The sequence below is a fragment of the Mustela erminea genome, chromosome 14 (assembly GCF_009829155.1).
Source record: "Mustela erminea isolate mMusErm1 chromosome 14, mMusErm1.Pri, whole genome shotgun sequence".
NCBI classification, from domain to species: domain Eukaryota; kingdom Metazoa; phylum Chordata; class Mammalia; order Carnivora; family Mustelidae; genus Mustela; species Mustela erminea.
The window spans coordinates 69,802,575-69,819,175 of record NC_045627.1 but is presented as its reverse complement, the minus strand read 5'-3'; the positions used below and the strand labels follow the sequence as shown (position 1 = coordinate 69,819,175).

At 42.6% G+C, this 16,601-nt stretch overlaps 1 protein-coding gene across 5 annotated transcripts in view; it reads left to right on the top strand.

The window, feature by feature from the left end:
• The window catches only part of SORCS1 (sortilin related VPS10 domain containing receptor 1), a 507,304-nt gene that overhangs the window by 410,085 nt on the left and 80,618 nt on the right, over positions 1-16,601 (top strand). For all 5 annotated transcript variants that reach the window (XM_032312692.1, XM_032312691.1, XM_032312688.1 and 2 more), the window contains exons 11-17: positions 3,031-3,133; positions 3,398-3,474; positions 5,329-5,420; positions 6,715-6,822; positions 8,731-8,848; positions 10,937-11,067; positions 14,547-14,660. In XM_032312692.1, coding sequence (XP_032168583.1) covers positions 3,031-3,133; positions 3,398-3,474; positions 5,329-5,420; positions 6,715-6,822; positions 8,731-8,848; positions 10,937-11,067; positions 14,547-14,660 — 743 coding nt within the window. The remainder of the gene's footprint in view (positions 1-3,030; positions 3,134-3,397; positions 3,475-5,328; positions 5,421-6,714; positions 6,823-8,730; positions 8,849-10,936; positions 11,068-14,546; positions 14,661-16,601) is intronic.

Below are 16,601 nucleotides of genomic sequence, written 5' to 3'. Positions count from 1 at the left end.
AGGGTGAGAAGGTTGGAGAGAAGGCAGGAAAAGAGAGGTAAGTGAAGTGTCCCCTGCCTGGGCAAAATGTGCATAACAATCAGAGACCTTGTCCTGTGTCCTGCAGGATTTGGCAGGGGCTTGATAGCCATTATAATAAACCTCTCCATTAATTGTTGATGACTTGACTCTGACGGATGTCCCAAGCTGGTCAGGTACAAAAGTTCAACTTAAAAAAAAGTAAAGATGAATTGCTAAACGTTGTTTTTCTTTCAGCATTGATGTAGAGTATGTAACTTCCTTGAAAAAATGGAAAAAATGGAAGGAGGGGGGGAAAAAGCCACAAATATTCTCCTCATACCAGCTGGGGGCAATCCAGTACTGCAAATGTGAGAGTGGAGAAAAAAAGTGCACCAAAAAGAGCACTTCTAACGTTGTTGCTACGGCCTGAACTGGTGTCTTTTCTTCTCAAATTAATTTATCTCAAGCCTCTGAGAGCCCTAACAACAGAGCAAGGACGAGATGGCCGAATGAAATTGCTCTCTTTCCTTTGTAACAGCAGATGCCCTATTTCAAATAATCTTTGATCAGGTCAGATGGCGTCTGAGCTTCAGAATCTTCTGGACTGCTGGGTGATGAAGTACGTGACAAGTATCTGGCTCAGCATGGCAGACTGGGTGCTCCCTCAGCTGCGGGTGTTCTGCTCTATTGGGCGGCACAAGGGACCCTCCAGGAAGCCCATGAGTCCCGGCTAATCCCCTAGGAGTTCTGGACCTTTTGGAATGACATGGAGATGCTCAACATTAATCTGACGATGTGGTTTCCACTCGGCCCAGTGTACTTCTGGCCTTGTTCTGAGTGAGATGTTCAACAAAGGCCTTTCAGGCGGTCCCTCGTATAAAGCATTGTTTGATTCTTCGAGCATCTATTGGCTCTCTCTTTTAGATGCTAGGCCAGGTTCCACAGAAGACTCCCAAGGGTGGTATTTGACGTTTTCTCTTTATTCGTAGTGTTTCTCTCTTAGGAAGATAAAACTGTACATACCTCGCATAGCTAATATGAGATTGCACATGGTCAAATAAACTGTTGTCAATCCGAGAAGGGGAGATCCTGATAGGCTACAGCTGTCAGGAAAACTTTCATGGAGGTGCAGTTTACCGTCTCTGCTTTACTCTGTCTTAACATCAGCGCGCACAGCCCTGTCCGGGAACGTGCCCGGCAGACAACGCTACCTGTTCTTCTTCTTTTTTTTTTTTTTTTAATTTATTTTTTATTTTCAGCATAACAGTATTCCTTGTTTTTGCACCACACCCAGTGCTCCATGCAATCCGTGCCCTCTATAATACCCACCACCTGGTACCCCGACCTCCCACCCCCCGCCCCTTCAAAACCCTCAGATTGTTTTTCAGAGTCCATAGTCTCTCATGGTTCACCTCCCCTTCCAATTTACCCCAACTCCCTTCTCCTCTCTAACTCCCCATGTCCTCCATGCTATTTGTTATGCTCCACAAATAAGTGAAACCATATGATAACTGACTCTCTCTGCTTGACTTATTTACCTGTTCTCATAGTCTTCTCGGGCAAGAGGAAACCAAACCTCTGGGTCCAAAAGATTCTTTTTAGAGGGGCGTCTTCCTTACTCTTATGAAACGTTGTAAAGTAAGAATGCCTTTTTTCTGAAACTCTTCCATGTCATTTTTAGGCAAAACCCATCACTTATAACGATCATTATCCCTGGAGAGTTTACTCTGTGTTGGCAGGGAGGAAAGGCCCTATTGGGGATCCACTGTTTGACTTCACCAGTATTTTGGCCGCTTTCATCCCTCTGCTTCATTTTTAGTTTTTCATTTACTCTATCCCATATAAATTTAATCATTGTATCTCTGTAGCTCTTTGAATATCTGCTGGCTGAGACTTACAGAGCAGAATGAAAGTAATAACAGAGATACATTGGTAATTCCAAAAACTCAAGTCGATAAGATTAGAAAATAATCTTTTTGAGAGATGAAAAGAAATGCAGGTTCAGATACAAACTTGTAGTTTTTGACAACTCAGTACTAGAACTGTTTTAAATGAAATTCATGTAAGATTTATTATCCTGTATTTGAAAACTGTTGGTATCTTAATCAGAGAATTTGATCGAGATTTTTACACACAGATTAAAAAGTCCCTCAAATTTTCATTTGAATTGTTATTACTAGTGCATTTTGTCTACAGGCATGACTTTTATATTGACTAATACGGATTCTGATCACACCCTTACGTGGATATTGTGTTGATTTCCTGGTAGACGTTAGATGAGTTTTAGATGTCTTTCTGCACCTTCTGGACAACCGAGACTGATGTCTCCAATGGGCGGTGGCCAAGAGATACCAGCTGACTTCTTTAGATCCCCCCCAGCTTGAGCAAATCTTTTTACCTGATTTTTCTACCCCATTTTTCCTCCTCTGTCTTACCTGGCTAAACTCTTCTACTTCTTTTCTTTGTTATTGGTATTGCTCGGGCCTGAAATGTTCTTTATCTTCCTGAACATCTCACCTGCAATCCATACCTTACCCATCTTTGCTCAGGCACCATTTTCTCCTTGAAGCCTTCCCTTATCCAAAGTTGGACACACAGTCATGTCAGCCTCTAGAACTTCATGTTTCTTCCTTACTGATCTTATGGCTGTTATGCTAGTCTCTCTTGATGGTAGTCAATAGAAAAATCTTAAATTAAGTACCATATAATGGCAGAGACCAAATGTTAGTCAATGTAAGTCTTTCATAAGCTACGCCTAGTGCCTTACAGATAGAGCACTAAGATATTTGTTGAATGGCCAAATGGCAATCAAGGCAGTAGATCAGACCTAACATGAAGATGCTCCCTCCTTCCCCAGTTTGGCACCTGTCTTATACTTAGTGGACACCAGATACCTGTGGAATAGGAGACAGGTACATGAATGAACGGCTAGATGGGTTGGGTAGATGAATGCATGGATCCTTTGAATCTGGACTTTAAGTGATGGTTTAGATTACATGTCTTTATGACCCTCATTTCTCCTCTTCTCAGCCCTATTGTTCACTACACCTTCACCTTAAGGTCTCTGAGAATCCCTACACATCAGGGATCATTGCCAGCCGAGACACAGCGCCCAGCATCATAGTGGCTTCAGGTAAGAAGCTTGCCTGGTGGGCTTGCTGTTGCAAATTGTATTTATTTTAGAAGCTAGATATCTGTGCTGGGAACTTAATAAGCAAGCAAAAATATTTTGGAAGTCACCCAAACAACTGACCCTGGAGAAACTGTGCTAAGAAACCCTTGCTCACGTACAGTGTTGACAGTCTCGGTCTGTCTCAGGCAGCATAGGTGGCCAGTAGAGCCTATTGTTAGCTTTTGCAAGCAGCTCCTTTCACTGATGGTGACATGCTTTCTCTAGGTAATATAGGTTCTGAATTATCAGACAGCGACATCAGCATGTTTGTCTCGTCAGACGCAGGGAACACCTGGAGGCAGGTAAGAAGACATCCTGGGTCGAATTGCTGCATTTTAAAATGACATATAAACATTGTTCAACTTGGTTAAATTCTGGGAACTCCTTTGGCTCTACGTAGATCCTAAAGCTTGTCAATGTGTTTATTTCCTTTTCTGTTTTATGAGAATCTTAAATAAGTCTTTGAGTTTAGCAAATAATTATGCAATGTGATTTTTTTTTGTCATTCAATAAAAATGACCCTTTTTTCAGAGCCTCTATGTAAGAAAGTTTGTAAGTTACAAGGAGACCAAATTGGAGTTGACTGAATTTTTTTTCCACAAAAGAAAACCAGGATCCCCAAGGGGTTATTATATAGGAACATGGAGCCTGGAGGGTGGATTCTATCCCCAACACTCATTTGCCACCATAAATCCCCCTTGCCTTGGAGTCAGAGTAGAGAGGAATGCAGTGATACAGAAACAGCCATTACCCAGGTAGTGGTCTGAAATGTTTAAATTTCATGTGCAGAAGACAGAGTAATAACCATCAGGGTGCAAGTTGGGAAACGTAGAAATGGAATCACTTTAAACCAACGTGTTTAGCTTAAATGCTTCCTCTCTATATTCTAAATGAAAATTAGATACCCATAGCTTATAAAACAAGCATTTAATAAGGTTTAGCAATCATAACAAGATATGTGTCTAATGCATGGTTGTTACACTTCAATAAATATATTTTAATAACCTGCTGACGTTTAATTATCATACAATAACTCGCACCATAAATTGAAATCTAATGCACAGGTAATCACACAGAAATGAGAATACTCTGCTTTAAATTTTAGACAGAGATGTCCATGCCATGGTCCAATTACCATTTCCTAGCCTCAGACCCTTCGTAGATCCTCCGTGTGATTCACGTGGTTTGAGAAGAGTGAGGCAGAAAGGAAATTTGCTTAAGTTGCTTAAACCCCAGGGCTGTTGATCTTGGGGCATGTAGGAACTTGGACTATGAAGCTGCCTCTGGCGAACAGTTCAAGAGCCAGGATCCCATTTTGTTTCTTCCAGCACCCAAACCAAGCAGAGAGCTCTCTACATCTGTAGTCCTGGGATATCTTTTAGGTAGAAGAGATAAACAAGAGGGAAAATAATTATAGTGTAGCCACAGACAAGGCAATACCAACAACGCAATTATGAGAAAACAGCACACGTCTCGTACGGAGAGGACACAGAAATTGTTTGCAGCCTGTCTCCACTTGACTTCAAGTTGATTTCTGCACATTTGGTGAAAAACCTAAAGGACACATGTACCCCAAGTTGATTCCATTTTGATCAGAACTACATTAGGCTTGGTAGCGAATCTATGAATTGAACAAGAACAGCTTTCTTTTGTAGTACTTGGACACTTTGAAGTAATTACATTCTGGAAAGGGTGCAGTAACGCCGCAGGTCGCAGCCCCGTGAGTTACTCTACGCCTGGCCTTAGACAGATCCCATCTCTCTAAACCCGTCAAAATGAGAATGTTGGAGTAAGGTATCTCTAAGCTTTCTTCCTTCTAAAGATGTTGTACAATAGGATGGTTACCCAGTATTCTGACATCGTCATCTGTGGGAATCAACAGAATTTACCGCAAAGAGATGGGATTATAAATATGAACACATAACTCTTAATTCTTCAGATTTCTTTTGTGGCGCACCTAAAAGCATTTAGTATAACTCCAGTGGTACGTGTGGTCCCCCTTGGGAAGCACTGACTATAGCTGTCTCTCCAAAGATTTTGGGAAACCCTGTTCTCTCATGGGAGGGATTTATCTCCTCAGACGAAGACTCGTGCTCTGAACTCTGGGCATGTGTGGATGTGGCGTGTGTCCATGTGGCTGTGTTTCCCTCTTGCAGATCTTTGAAGAGGAGCACAGTGTTTTATATCTGGACCAAGGTGGAGTCCTGGTGGCTATGAAGCACACGTCGCTCCCGATTCGACATCTCTGGTAAAGGCATGGGTCATGACTGGATGGCTCCATCCCGCTAAGCCCAGCTGACGGGTCGGATGTCGGATGGGGACTGTGTTGGCAGAAAAACATCAGTGTCTACTAGAACATAATTTATAGCTTTACTCTATTAAAATAAGATGATTGCCTGCAGTTTCCTAGAAGGAGGGAAGGGAGAAAGGAGAGAGAGAGAGGAAGATTGAGACTGATTCTGCCCCTGAGAGAGGAGTTAGGTGCATGGTGGTTTTCACATATGTCAGTGCCCTCGCTCTTAGTACCTACCTTATTGCTTCAGGGCACTCCCGGGTACAGTGACCTGTCAGGTACAATGGGCAGAAGTTAAGAGTAGCTTAACGTGTATTCATTTTGTGTGTCTGCACAGAGATCAGCAATTCGGGGCACATCTCTCCCTGTCTCTTTCCCCTGCTCCTCCTTCCTTGGTTTCCTTTGGCGGGGGTGGTGGGATGGGGTGACAAACCACAGCTCTTCCTGGAGGTCTCACACAGAGGGATGCGCAAGCTCTCCCTTCCAGAATGCTTTCTAGAAGGTTCCTTCATCTGTGTTTTTAAAAAGGGCTCTCTCCACTGGCAAGCTTGTTCAAAACCAAAAGCATGATTTTCCCTCTGGTCTTAGTTACTTTGGAGACCTACGGGAAAGCTGCCGAAATAAGAGAAACAGAGGCTTAGCTTGGGGTGGGGGGGGAGACATCCACAGAGAAAGGCAGAGCCGAGGAACCATCCCATGCAAACAGCAGGGCTGCAGACCTCTCTTGCTCTCAGGAGCCAGTCCTTCTGTACCCCCTCCTCCATGAGTCAGCTCGGATTCGTAACAGAGTAGGAGGGAAGCCGCTCAGGATTTGCTCACTTAGAGGCAGCTGGTTCAAGTCCATCTAAGTAGGTCTCATAAGGCCATTGCTCCTCAGAATCACCAGTAAAGCCTGCTGCTAGATTGCAGTGAGGTTTGGGAGAGGGTCACATTGAGATCTAAGACCTAATAAAATATCCAAATTAAAAAAAAATTCTATCAAAGACTTATTATTATTCCCATTTCGTACATCTCTCCCCTTATAGCTGTTATAACACATCTGGGTCCCAGATTGCTTGGCTAACGGTATTTCTACCTTCTGATGTAATTAAGAATACTTATTCATATAAAAGGCTCACTTTGACAGTGCCCCGGGTACTTTTAAAATGTATTCTCTCCTGGCTGATAGTATCTTTCCTCTGAAAGGACTTTTTTTTTTTTTTTTTTTTCCTTTTGAGATCTGATGCCTATTATTTTTTTCTTTCATTAGGTTGAGTTTTGATGAAGGGAGATCTTGGAGCAAGTACAGTTTCACATCTATTCCACTTTTTGTGGATGGGGTTCTGGGTGAGCCTGGGGAGGAGACTCTAATTATGACGTAAGTAGAAAAGTATGATGTCTTCTAATCATAATATAAATCCAGGAACATGTTGTTTTTTGTTTTCTTTTTAAAGATTTGATTCATTAATTTATTTGAGAGAGCAAGAGAGCATGAGCCGGGCGGGGGGCTGAGGGTGGTGGCGGGAAGAGGCAGAGAATCGAAGCAGATCTCATGCCATGCACAGAGCCCCACGTGGGGCTCGATCTCACAACCATGAGATCTCGCCCTAAGTCAACACCGAGATTCAGACATCGAATGGACTGAGCCACCCAGGTGCCCCCCGGAAACCTATTGTTTTTAGCAAAGCCTACTCACTTCACTGCTGTTAGATTTGAAATTGCCAGCAAGGTCAGTACATCTCACTTCATTGTTTCTCAGCAAAAGGGAAAGAAAAATGTGGGTGCCCATTTTCTTGGCTCTTTAATAATTAGGACACCCCCACTGAGCGCTGCCGGCAAGAGGACACAACTTATTTCTTCCTATACTGAATGGGCCTGGGGAAATGAGACGTGATTGTTTCAAAAGAAAATAAAACTATAAATTTAAAACTTTAATAATAAACTGAATATACAGAAAATCACAGGCATTTACGAATGATTTCACTTTAAGACAGAACACGGCTTGATCAAAACCCCACAAAGGATTTTCTTTTTTCCTGGCTCTTTACCTAACCCACTTGTGAGGTTATATTAGAAAAACCGTGAGAACAATCTGTTCTTGTGAAATTGTATTTGCACTCATTCTTGTCTGGAAAGCGATGATCATTAATTTGTGAAAGACTTGATTAATGACTTGCCTGCTTAAGGGTTTCAAAACACGAACATTGAATTTATAATATGAAACTGTGAAGGGTTTTTTGTTGTTGTTTTTTTTCTATCCCCTAAAAATTGGACATGGAAAACAGAAGTTTTAAAGTAGTCAACCCTGTCATCAATGAAAATTTAAAAAACAATGAATAGTTGGTACTATTTCTAATTTTTTCTAATTTTTTGTTCCTTCTTTTAATGATAGAAAAGAGCAACAAAAATTTAGTATGCCTCTTAGCTGTGCTTTTGCCCACCAAACACAGAGCCAGATGAGCTGTTTGTTCCATAATTTGCCCTTATTCAGTTATCTTTTTTTTTTTTCCCAGTATTTTATTTATTTATTCATGAGAGACGGGGGAGAATCAGGGACTCTGATGCAGAACTTGATCCCAGGACCCTGGTGTCATGACCTAAGCCAAAGGCTGACTATTCACCGACTGAGCCACCCAGGCACCCCCTTTATCCAGTTTTCATATTTGCAGAACGCAGATGAAAAAGAGCTAACTGGAAAGGCTACTTTGTGGCTTTTCTCCACAGTTGGCTCTGACTGGTGACTAGATACCTGAGTTTGTCTGAGTAAGGAGAGAATGCAGAGTGCCGGACGCAGTTCTCACTACCAGGCCCTCCTGGCCACTCTCCCGAGGGACAGGCAGGACAGTGAAATAGCACAAAAACCGTGGAAACCACGGACCTTAGCAGGAGAACCTACGTGTGTAATCCTGGACCACATCAAAGGCAGCACTTGTGATCCATTGTTTCCTTAACTGTTTTTTTTTTCCTTGTCAGCCATTCTTGTGGTAAATAGGCAGAAGTGAGTTTTTCGTCAGACTCCACCCGAGTTCTGGCCTCTGACTGGACGGGTTCTTAGTGATTTGACTTTCTTTTTTGCACGTTAGCGAAACGCTCTGAGCCTCAGATTACCCATGGGTGATTCAGAGCCAGTAACGGTCACCCTCCCCATCACTGTGTTTTGGGGATTAAGTGATCTGCTCAGTGTAAAGTGTTGAGTGTTGGGCTAAGCTCACGGTAAACCCCCAGCACAGGCTAGTGACTGGCATTGCTCTGATTGTGATTATTTTTCTCATTACGAACCCTGTAGCGTGTTTGGACACTTCAGCCACCGCTCTGAATGGCAGCTGGTCAAGGTGGACTACAAGTCCATTTTCGACCGACGGTGTGCCGAGGAAGACTACAGACCCTGGCAGCTGCACAGCCAGGTAGGGGGGGCCGAGCTGAGGGGCAGTCCTGGGTGGAGGGCATGGGGTGTCTGTCGTACAGGTGTAGGAATCGGGGTCCTCACGGCCACAGCTTACCTCTCCGGCTTCATCTAAAGCTACATCGACTGATTTCTTACATGTTTTGTGTTCCACAACAGTGAACAAACTCAACACTTATGGCTTGTTGTGAAATAATTTCTTTTTTTATTGTACTAGGATATAATGAGATAAAATTCAAATGTGCTTGGCTTAGACTTACAACTCAAAATGACATACCAACTCAGCACGCAGATCCAAACAGAATTTATCTGAGCACGTCGTGTGGGTGCAGGGTAGGGGCAGGGGTGAGGAGAGGGTCTTCAGTTTTATCGAGCAATGCAAACAGAGACAAAAAATAATAAAATTACCCTCGGTGGGCGGTGCCAGTCAAATCCTTCCCTGTCACCCTGTGATTCCCTGGGATTAGGTGGTGTTTCTTGCCTCCTTCCAAGGCACTCAAAGTACAAAGACATAGAATCATTAATAGGAAGAGTTCCTTCATTCTGGGTTCTCAACTGATCAGCTTATAGCTGAAAGCATCTCTCCTTTGATTTCCAATGTGGAAGTCATTCTGCAGGTTCCTCCAAGGAGGGACAGCAGGTTCCCCTGCATAGCCATCACTATAGTCAAGCAGTAACACATTGTATCCCCAAACTTAGACTAAGTACAACTGGATCCTTGAACCACATGGGTTTGAACTGCACAGGTCCACTTACATGCACATTTTTTTTTTCAATAAATGTAGTCCAGTGCTCTAAATACTTTTTATCCTCCTTATGATTTTCTTCTTTTTTTTTAAGATTTTATTTATTTATTTGACAGATAGAGATCACAAGTAGGCAGAGAGGCAGGCAGAGAGAGAGAGAGAGAAGATGAAGCAGGCTCCCTGCGGAGCAGAGAGACCGATGCGGGGCTCCATCCCAGAACCCTGGGATCATGACCTGAGCCGGAGGCAGAGGCTTTAACCCGCTGAGCCACCCAGGCGCCCCTCCTCCTTATGATTTTCTTAATACCATTTTCTTTTCTCTGGCTTACTTTATTGTAAGAATACAGCATGTAATACATGTAACATACAAAATCTGTGGTTCATTGGCTATTTACATTGTCAGGAAGGCTTCTAGTCTGTGGTAAGCTATTAGTAGTTAAGTTTCAGGGGAGTCAAAATTATACGTGGATTTTTGGCTGTGTGAGAGGGTTAGAACCTGTAACTCCCGCATTGCTCAAGGGTCAGCTGGAATATATTTACATCTAGATGTGTCTATGAGATGGAGCCAATTAAAAGGAATTTGCTCAAGGGACAAAACTCTTTTCTGTCCTTCAGACGCATAGCTGTGCTTGACAGCTCGGGCTGCATCCGCCAAAATCCTATACTCTTTTTTGGAGACTCAACAATAAAATCACTGCTCATTTACATTGCTGTTATTTTCCCCTTTGGGATCCACAGGCACTGTGGTATTCAAAGCTTTTATTTATTTTGTAGAGAAACACTGAGTTTAGTTCTCTCACTTGCCTGGTAGATGGACATAAAATCCGTGCTATAAAGTCATGTGGGCAGAGGCACAATAAATTGAGGCAAAATGGATCTTTATATTTCTTAGCAATACTCTTCTTTCATATGCTCGTAAATGACCAGGTGCATAAATCTTTTATTATAGAAGAATTGAACTTAATTACCATAGATTTGTCGGCAGTACCTTTATTTGTTAAAAGCTGAGTCTGAGTTGTCTGTGTGTCCCTTGTAGCATGGAGTCTCATACCTTGCCAAGCAAAGGTTTGCCAAATACATGACGAGTTAACGATGTTTTTTGACACACCCTCCAAGCTTCTTAGAATTGTCTTTACAGTTGCATTCTACACTGGGGTTCTAGACATCAAAAGTAAAATGCTGTTAAAAAAAAAAAAAAAAAGTAAAATGCTGTTAGCACAAAGCAGGCGACCTGTGTCCAGATTACACTAAGGCTTGGGTACCTCTCCCCGAGTGTCTTGATGTGGAGCGGGGAGGGTCCGAGCTTTGTCCCCAAATGCCTGGGACCCTTTGTCTCCTTACAGGGGGAAGCATGCATCATGGGAGCAAAAAGGATATACAAGAAACGAAAATCAGAACGTAAGTGTATGCAAGGGAAGTATGCAGGAGCTATGGAATCTGAACCCTGTGTCTGCACAGAGGCTGATTTTGACTGGTAAGCTTGTGCTGTCACTCCATGGGGTCATTCCATGTATCAAACCCATTTGCGTCTTAATGAAAGCCAAGATTTGAAATAATAGTAGCGAATATATATATATGTATATACACATATATATATTCGCTACTGTGTATATACATATATATATGTATATGTATGTGTATATACATATATATATATATATATATATATATATATATATATATATATGCTGTCACAAGCCTCATATTCTTATGGAATTACCTCTTGAAGACAACATGGTTCATTAGCTATGGGCATAGGTATATGGAAAAACTAGAAGTTTCTTTGGACTGAAAGAGGATTAATAAGATGGTTGGTAACTAGCTTCACATAGTTGATAGATCTCAGGACAAAAAAAGAGACCACATCCACCCTGAGTTGTGTCAGACAACAGAACTGAAAACAGTAAGTTGACTTCTCAGAGAGCAAATGTATTTGGGCACAAGGTAAAGACCTCCTAGAGTTTAGGTTCCTAGTGGTGGGACAATGACCCGATAAGGCAGTAGATTTGCTGTCCTGGGAAGTTTTCAGTCAGTGGTTAGTTAGCTGATGATTGCTTGTGCAAGGTGTGGAAGACTTCAGCGCAAGAATTCAGTGCAAGGGTTGATTCAGTGGCATTGGCAATCTGTGGTTCTGTGGATCTGGTGGTGCAGAAGATTTCTCCCTCTTCCAGGATTCAGCTAGTATAAACTGGAAAGGACTGAGACATTTGAGCACCATAGCATTCTTTCCGAAGCATTTGGTAAGCGGAAAGCTAGCCTGTGGGGCAGTGCTGCCCTTGCTCTGTTCTGGTCTGGCCTTCAGGTGAGACTCGAAATGATCGAGGATAAGTAGGTGGTAACTCCCTTCATCATATCCATGTCATTTATTTTTTCTTCTTCTCTTTATTTTTCTTTAGATTTATATATATAAACATATATATTCAGCAATTGTTGAATATAGATGTCAGTGTTAAGTGACTGAAACTTGGCCCACATAAGAAACCAAAGTCATTCCTTTCATATCAGATATCTGCCTGTACAGCAATCACAGATCACTTACCTGATCATCAAAATATCAGTGACTGGGCTGGGTACATGCCACATAGCTGTGTACACACCATATGACTCAGAAAAAGTAAGTCTTCTCTCGTGATAAACCTCTGGAGACATTCTCTGAATAAATGGTCCAGTGCAGGCCTGCCAGGATTGGCCACCAGCCCTCAGTCTGATAACCCAAGGCTGTTGCCCTCTTGTTGGTAAACAAGGCAAGCCAAGAGCCAGTGCTGTAATCTTGGGCTCAGCCAGAGGCCAACAGAAATTCAGTTACATTGAAGTTCACAAGGAAATCTGCGGGGGCCTCTCCAGCTGTAACTTCTGTGTTAGCCAGTACACCGTTATTAACAATGATAGAAGTATCCTACCCCCGCCCTACCTTTCAGGACTGACATCTTGAAATATAGTCACTGAGAAAATGTCCATGGAATTTTAAAGACCATCCCTCTTTCTGGCTGCTTCTCCTTTTATCCCCTCTATTCAAGGAGGGCTGGTAAAGGAAGTTAACATTTCATCTTAGTCATTTAACTTCAGCCTTCGCACGTAGTCACCCTTCTGTAAAGAGCAAATTTATGCTGGTAGGAAAGCAAAGAGAAAAAGCGAGATGAGACATCCCAATTCCCTGATTGTTCCTGAAAATACTGTTCAGGAGACATCTTTTCTACGAGTTTCCAAAATAAGCTGGTCTTTTATTGTTGTCATTGTCATGTCTTGTTTTTCTTTTTTGGTTCTCAGTGTTAAGTTTTAGTCTAGAGTGGAAGGACCAGAGGGTAAGGAAGGCAATTAGGCTTCTCCCGTTCTTTCTTCCTCACTCCCCTACAGTCTTGGCCCAATTCTTGCCTTCATCTGTGATTGGAATCTGCTACTCGTACCACTAACTGAAATGTATTCTGAGAAGTGGGTAATGAATCATAAATGAGGCCATTGTAAGTTTTTCTGGTCAAATGGGATTTTTGTTTACTGCCTGATTTCTAAAAATATTTTGGAAGACCCACCATGACCTTGTTGAGTCTCTCCCCGTAGCTAGAGCTTCCGTGATTCCACTTGACTGCAGCGTAATAAAAGGTGGTTGTCACTAAATGTTCCCTCTCAGCTTGGCTCTCCCCTGGACAGTCCCCCAGACGACCTTGCCTGCCATTCTTCAGCATTTGTAAAATAATTCCCAGAAACGAACACCGGGTGTCCTGTAGGCAGCATTTCTGAAGTCTTCCTATCCATGCTGTGTTGAACCAGCACCAAATCCAGCTGATACGTGCAGAATTATAAGTGCCAGCTGCCTGGTGACAGGCCCCTTGGCTGCTTAGCCTGTTTCTCGCTTCCCGCCCCTCGTGAGCCAGCATCTCACCTCCATTACGCAGATGGGCCAATTCGTACTAATGCGAATGGTTACTGATTTGTCTGTGCCTGTGGAGGTGCAATTTGTTGTCGTCCTCTGTGCCCAAGTTCATCCTCCAGAAGCCAAGACTATCAGGCCATGTGGAGGCCCCTGGAGGCAAGAAAGAGAGGAGAGGGAGAGAAAAGTCTTTGACTCTTTCCAAGCTATGGAGAGATTTAAAGCTAACTGGGATGATGCTAACTGACTGGGAAAAACAAACAAACAAACAAACCTTTTCCTCGGGGGAGTGTTCATGACAGCCCTGAAGGACATTTCCTTTTCTGCCGTGACTCTGAAGCATATGGAGAGTGCACAGAGAGACCTGGCTCAGCTCTGCTTGGTAGATCCAGATGTCTTGGAAGAGCACCCCAAAGACATCACCAGTGATGAGAATTGTGCCACGTGTGGCTGTGTTTGTATCAGTGATGTGTACACTGAGGCGTAAGCCTCCACCATGGCCTGCTTTCTTTCCTTTTTTTTTTTTTTTTTTTAAAGATTTTATTTATTTATTTGACACAGAGAGAGAGGGATCCCAAGTAGGCAGAGAGGCAGGCAGAGAGAGAGGGGGAAGCAGGGTCCCGGCTGAGCAGAGAGCCCGATCTGGGGCTCATTTCCAGGACCCTGAGATCACGACCCAGACCAAAGGCAGAGGCTTAAGCCTCTGAGCCACCCAGGCACCCCCAGTGCCTGTTTTCTAACTGCAGCTTTCTTGGGGCCCAACCACTGTCAGTATTGTGTATTCTCCTCACAAGAACATCATCTGCTCTCCCAGCTTAAAGACAGTTCCTTGGAATTAACCCTGTCTCTACACAGGGTTCTCTGTTGCTTTCAAGTCAGCTTTTCTGGAAATGTGGGGTATTGTCATAGGTAATTAACTGATATTCCACAGGGGGAAAAAACTGTTCCATTTTTGGTATTGGTATTGATTCAGTGAATCTTGTTGTTTGACTAATTGACTAGAGTAGAAGTTGGCTGTGTACTACCATGAAACTGTTCTAGAGATTTTGCAACCTACTGACGGTCTCTCTTGGCTCTTTCCCCCACAGTGACTATGGGTATGAGCGACACAGCAATGGTCAGTGTCTTCCAGCATTTTGGTTCAACCCGTCTTCTCTGTCAAAGGACTGCAGCTTAGGACAGAGTTATCTCAACAGTACTGGGTGAGTGTCTGTGGTAGCGACCTGGAAAGGTCTGATTTCAGCCGGTGTTAAACTTGCAGAATTATGTCTGATCGAAGAGCTGGGCTTTTTCACTACATCACAGTATGTTTGTTCATGTTAGTAATGCAGCACAGATATGTATTAATAGTGCAATTTTCATCTGAAAAGAAGACCTCAGTTGCAAATAAAGAAAACAGGTTCCTTGGAGGATGAGGAGGATGGTAATCTATAAATTTCTTTACTTTTTGATACATTATTTCAGAACTATTTCTGTGAAGCTACCTTTCCCCCTCATTGCATCTCTGTGAAAAAGGCCAAGCAAATATCTCATAGGTGCATTTCCTATTTTATAGATGCAGAAGCTAGAGTGAACAAAGAAGCTCATTGACTTTTCAAGAGTATATTACTATTAGTTGAGACGTGTTTCTTTTTCTTCCTGTGTCCAGTCTTGACATGTTTAAGGCATACATTCTGATCTTTATAAATATGGAATCAGATTCTAAAAGTTTGTTTTAATGTTTTGCATTGTAGGACTTATCCAATATTATTTAAGAAATACCATAGGGCGCCTGGGTGGCTCAGTGGGTTAATCCTCTGCCTTCGGCTCAGATCATGATCTCAGAGTCCTGGGATCAAGTCCCGAATCTGGCTCTCTGCTCAGCAGGGAATCTGCTTCCCTTCCTCTGCCTACTTGTGGCCTCTCTCTGTCAAATAAATAAATATTCTTTAAAAAAAAAAAAATAAAAGAAATACCATAAAAGAGAAAACATTCTGTGACTTTTCCACAAGTGGAGTTGATGTTTATGGACTTTAAAAATATTATGTGGACTTACTTGGATTCTAATTCAGGCAGAATGTAAAAAGACACCTTGGAGCCATTTGGAGAAATGGAATATGGTCCAGTGATTAGATGATGTATTCATCAGGGATCCCCAGAGAAAGAGAACCAATAGGAGACCATGTAGATATATAGAGATAATAGATATATAGATATGTGTATTCATTGTAAGGAATTGGATCACAGATTATGGAAGTGGCAAGTCCAAGTGTCAAGATCTGCAAAGTGACTTGGGAAACTGGACACCAAGGAGAACTGAAGGTTTGTTTCTAGTCCAAGTCAGAACCAGGAAAGCTGATGCTATAGTTCTGTCTAACGGCCAGAAGGCTCAAATCTAGGAGGAGCCAGCATTGCAGCAGAAGTGTGAAGGCAGAAAAAAAGGTGAATTTCTAGTTTCAAGACAATCAGGCCAAAGAATTCCCTCTTGCTCACGAAAGGGTAAGCCTTTTTCTCCTCTTGAGGCCTTCCAACATATTGGACATTGGGAGAGCAGTCGGCTTTACGCAGTCTACTAGTTTACATGCTAAGGTCATCAAAAACAAGCCTCACAGAACCACCCTGAATCATGTTTGACCAAATACCTGAGCACCCGTGGCGGAGTCACACTGACCCATAAAACTATCACAGGTGATAGATCATGTTATATCTAAGCCTAAATATTTATATTATATTTATTGTATTAACTAAATATAGTTATATATTTGTGTGTGATAATGGTATTTTGGTCTGACTAAAAAGAAAGCTTATTTATTTATTTATTTATTTATTTATCAGAGAGAGAGAGAGAGAAAGAGAGCGCACGCGCGCACAAGCAGGCAGAGCAACAGGCACAACAGGCAGAGGGAGAAGCAGGCTCCCTGCCGAGCAGAAGGCGGACTCTGGGCTCCAATCCCAGGACCCTGGGATCATGACATGATCCAAAGGCAGACACTTAACTGACTGAGCCACCCAGCCACCCCAAGACCTTTTAAAGATACATGATGTGTGGCATTTGTTTTAAAACGTTAAAAAACAGCTATTGAAAATCTTTGAAAGTGAATTAGTGGGGAGCAGGGGTATTCATTATGCTCTTCGCTGTCACGTGTGCACATTTGAAAATCCTG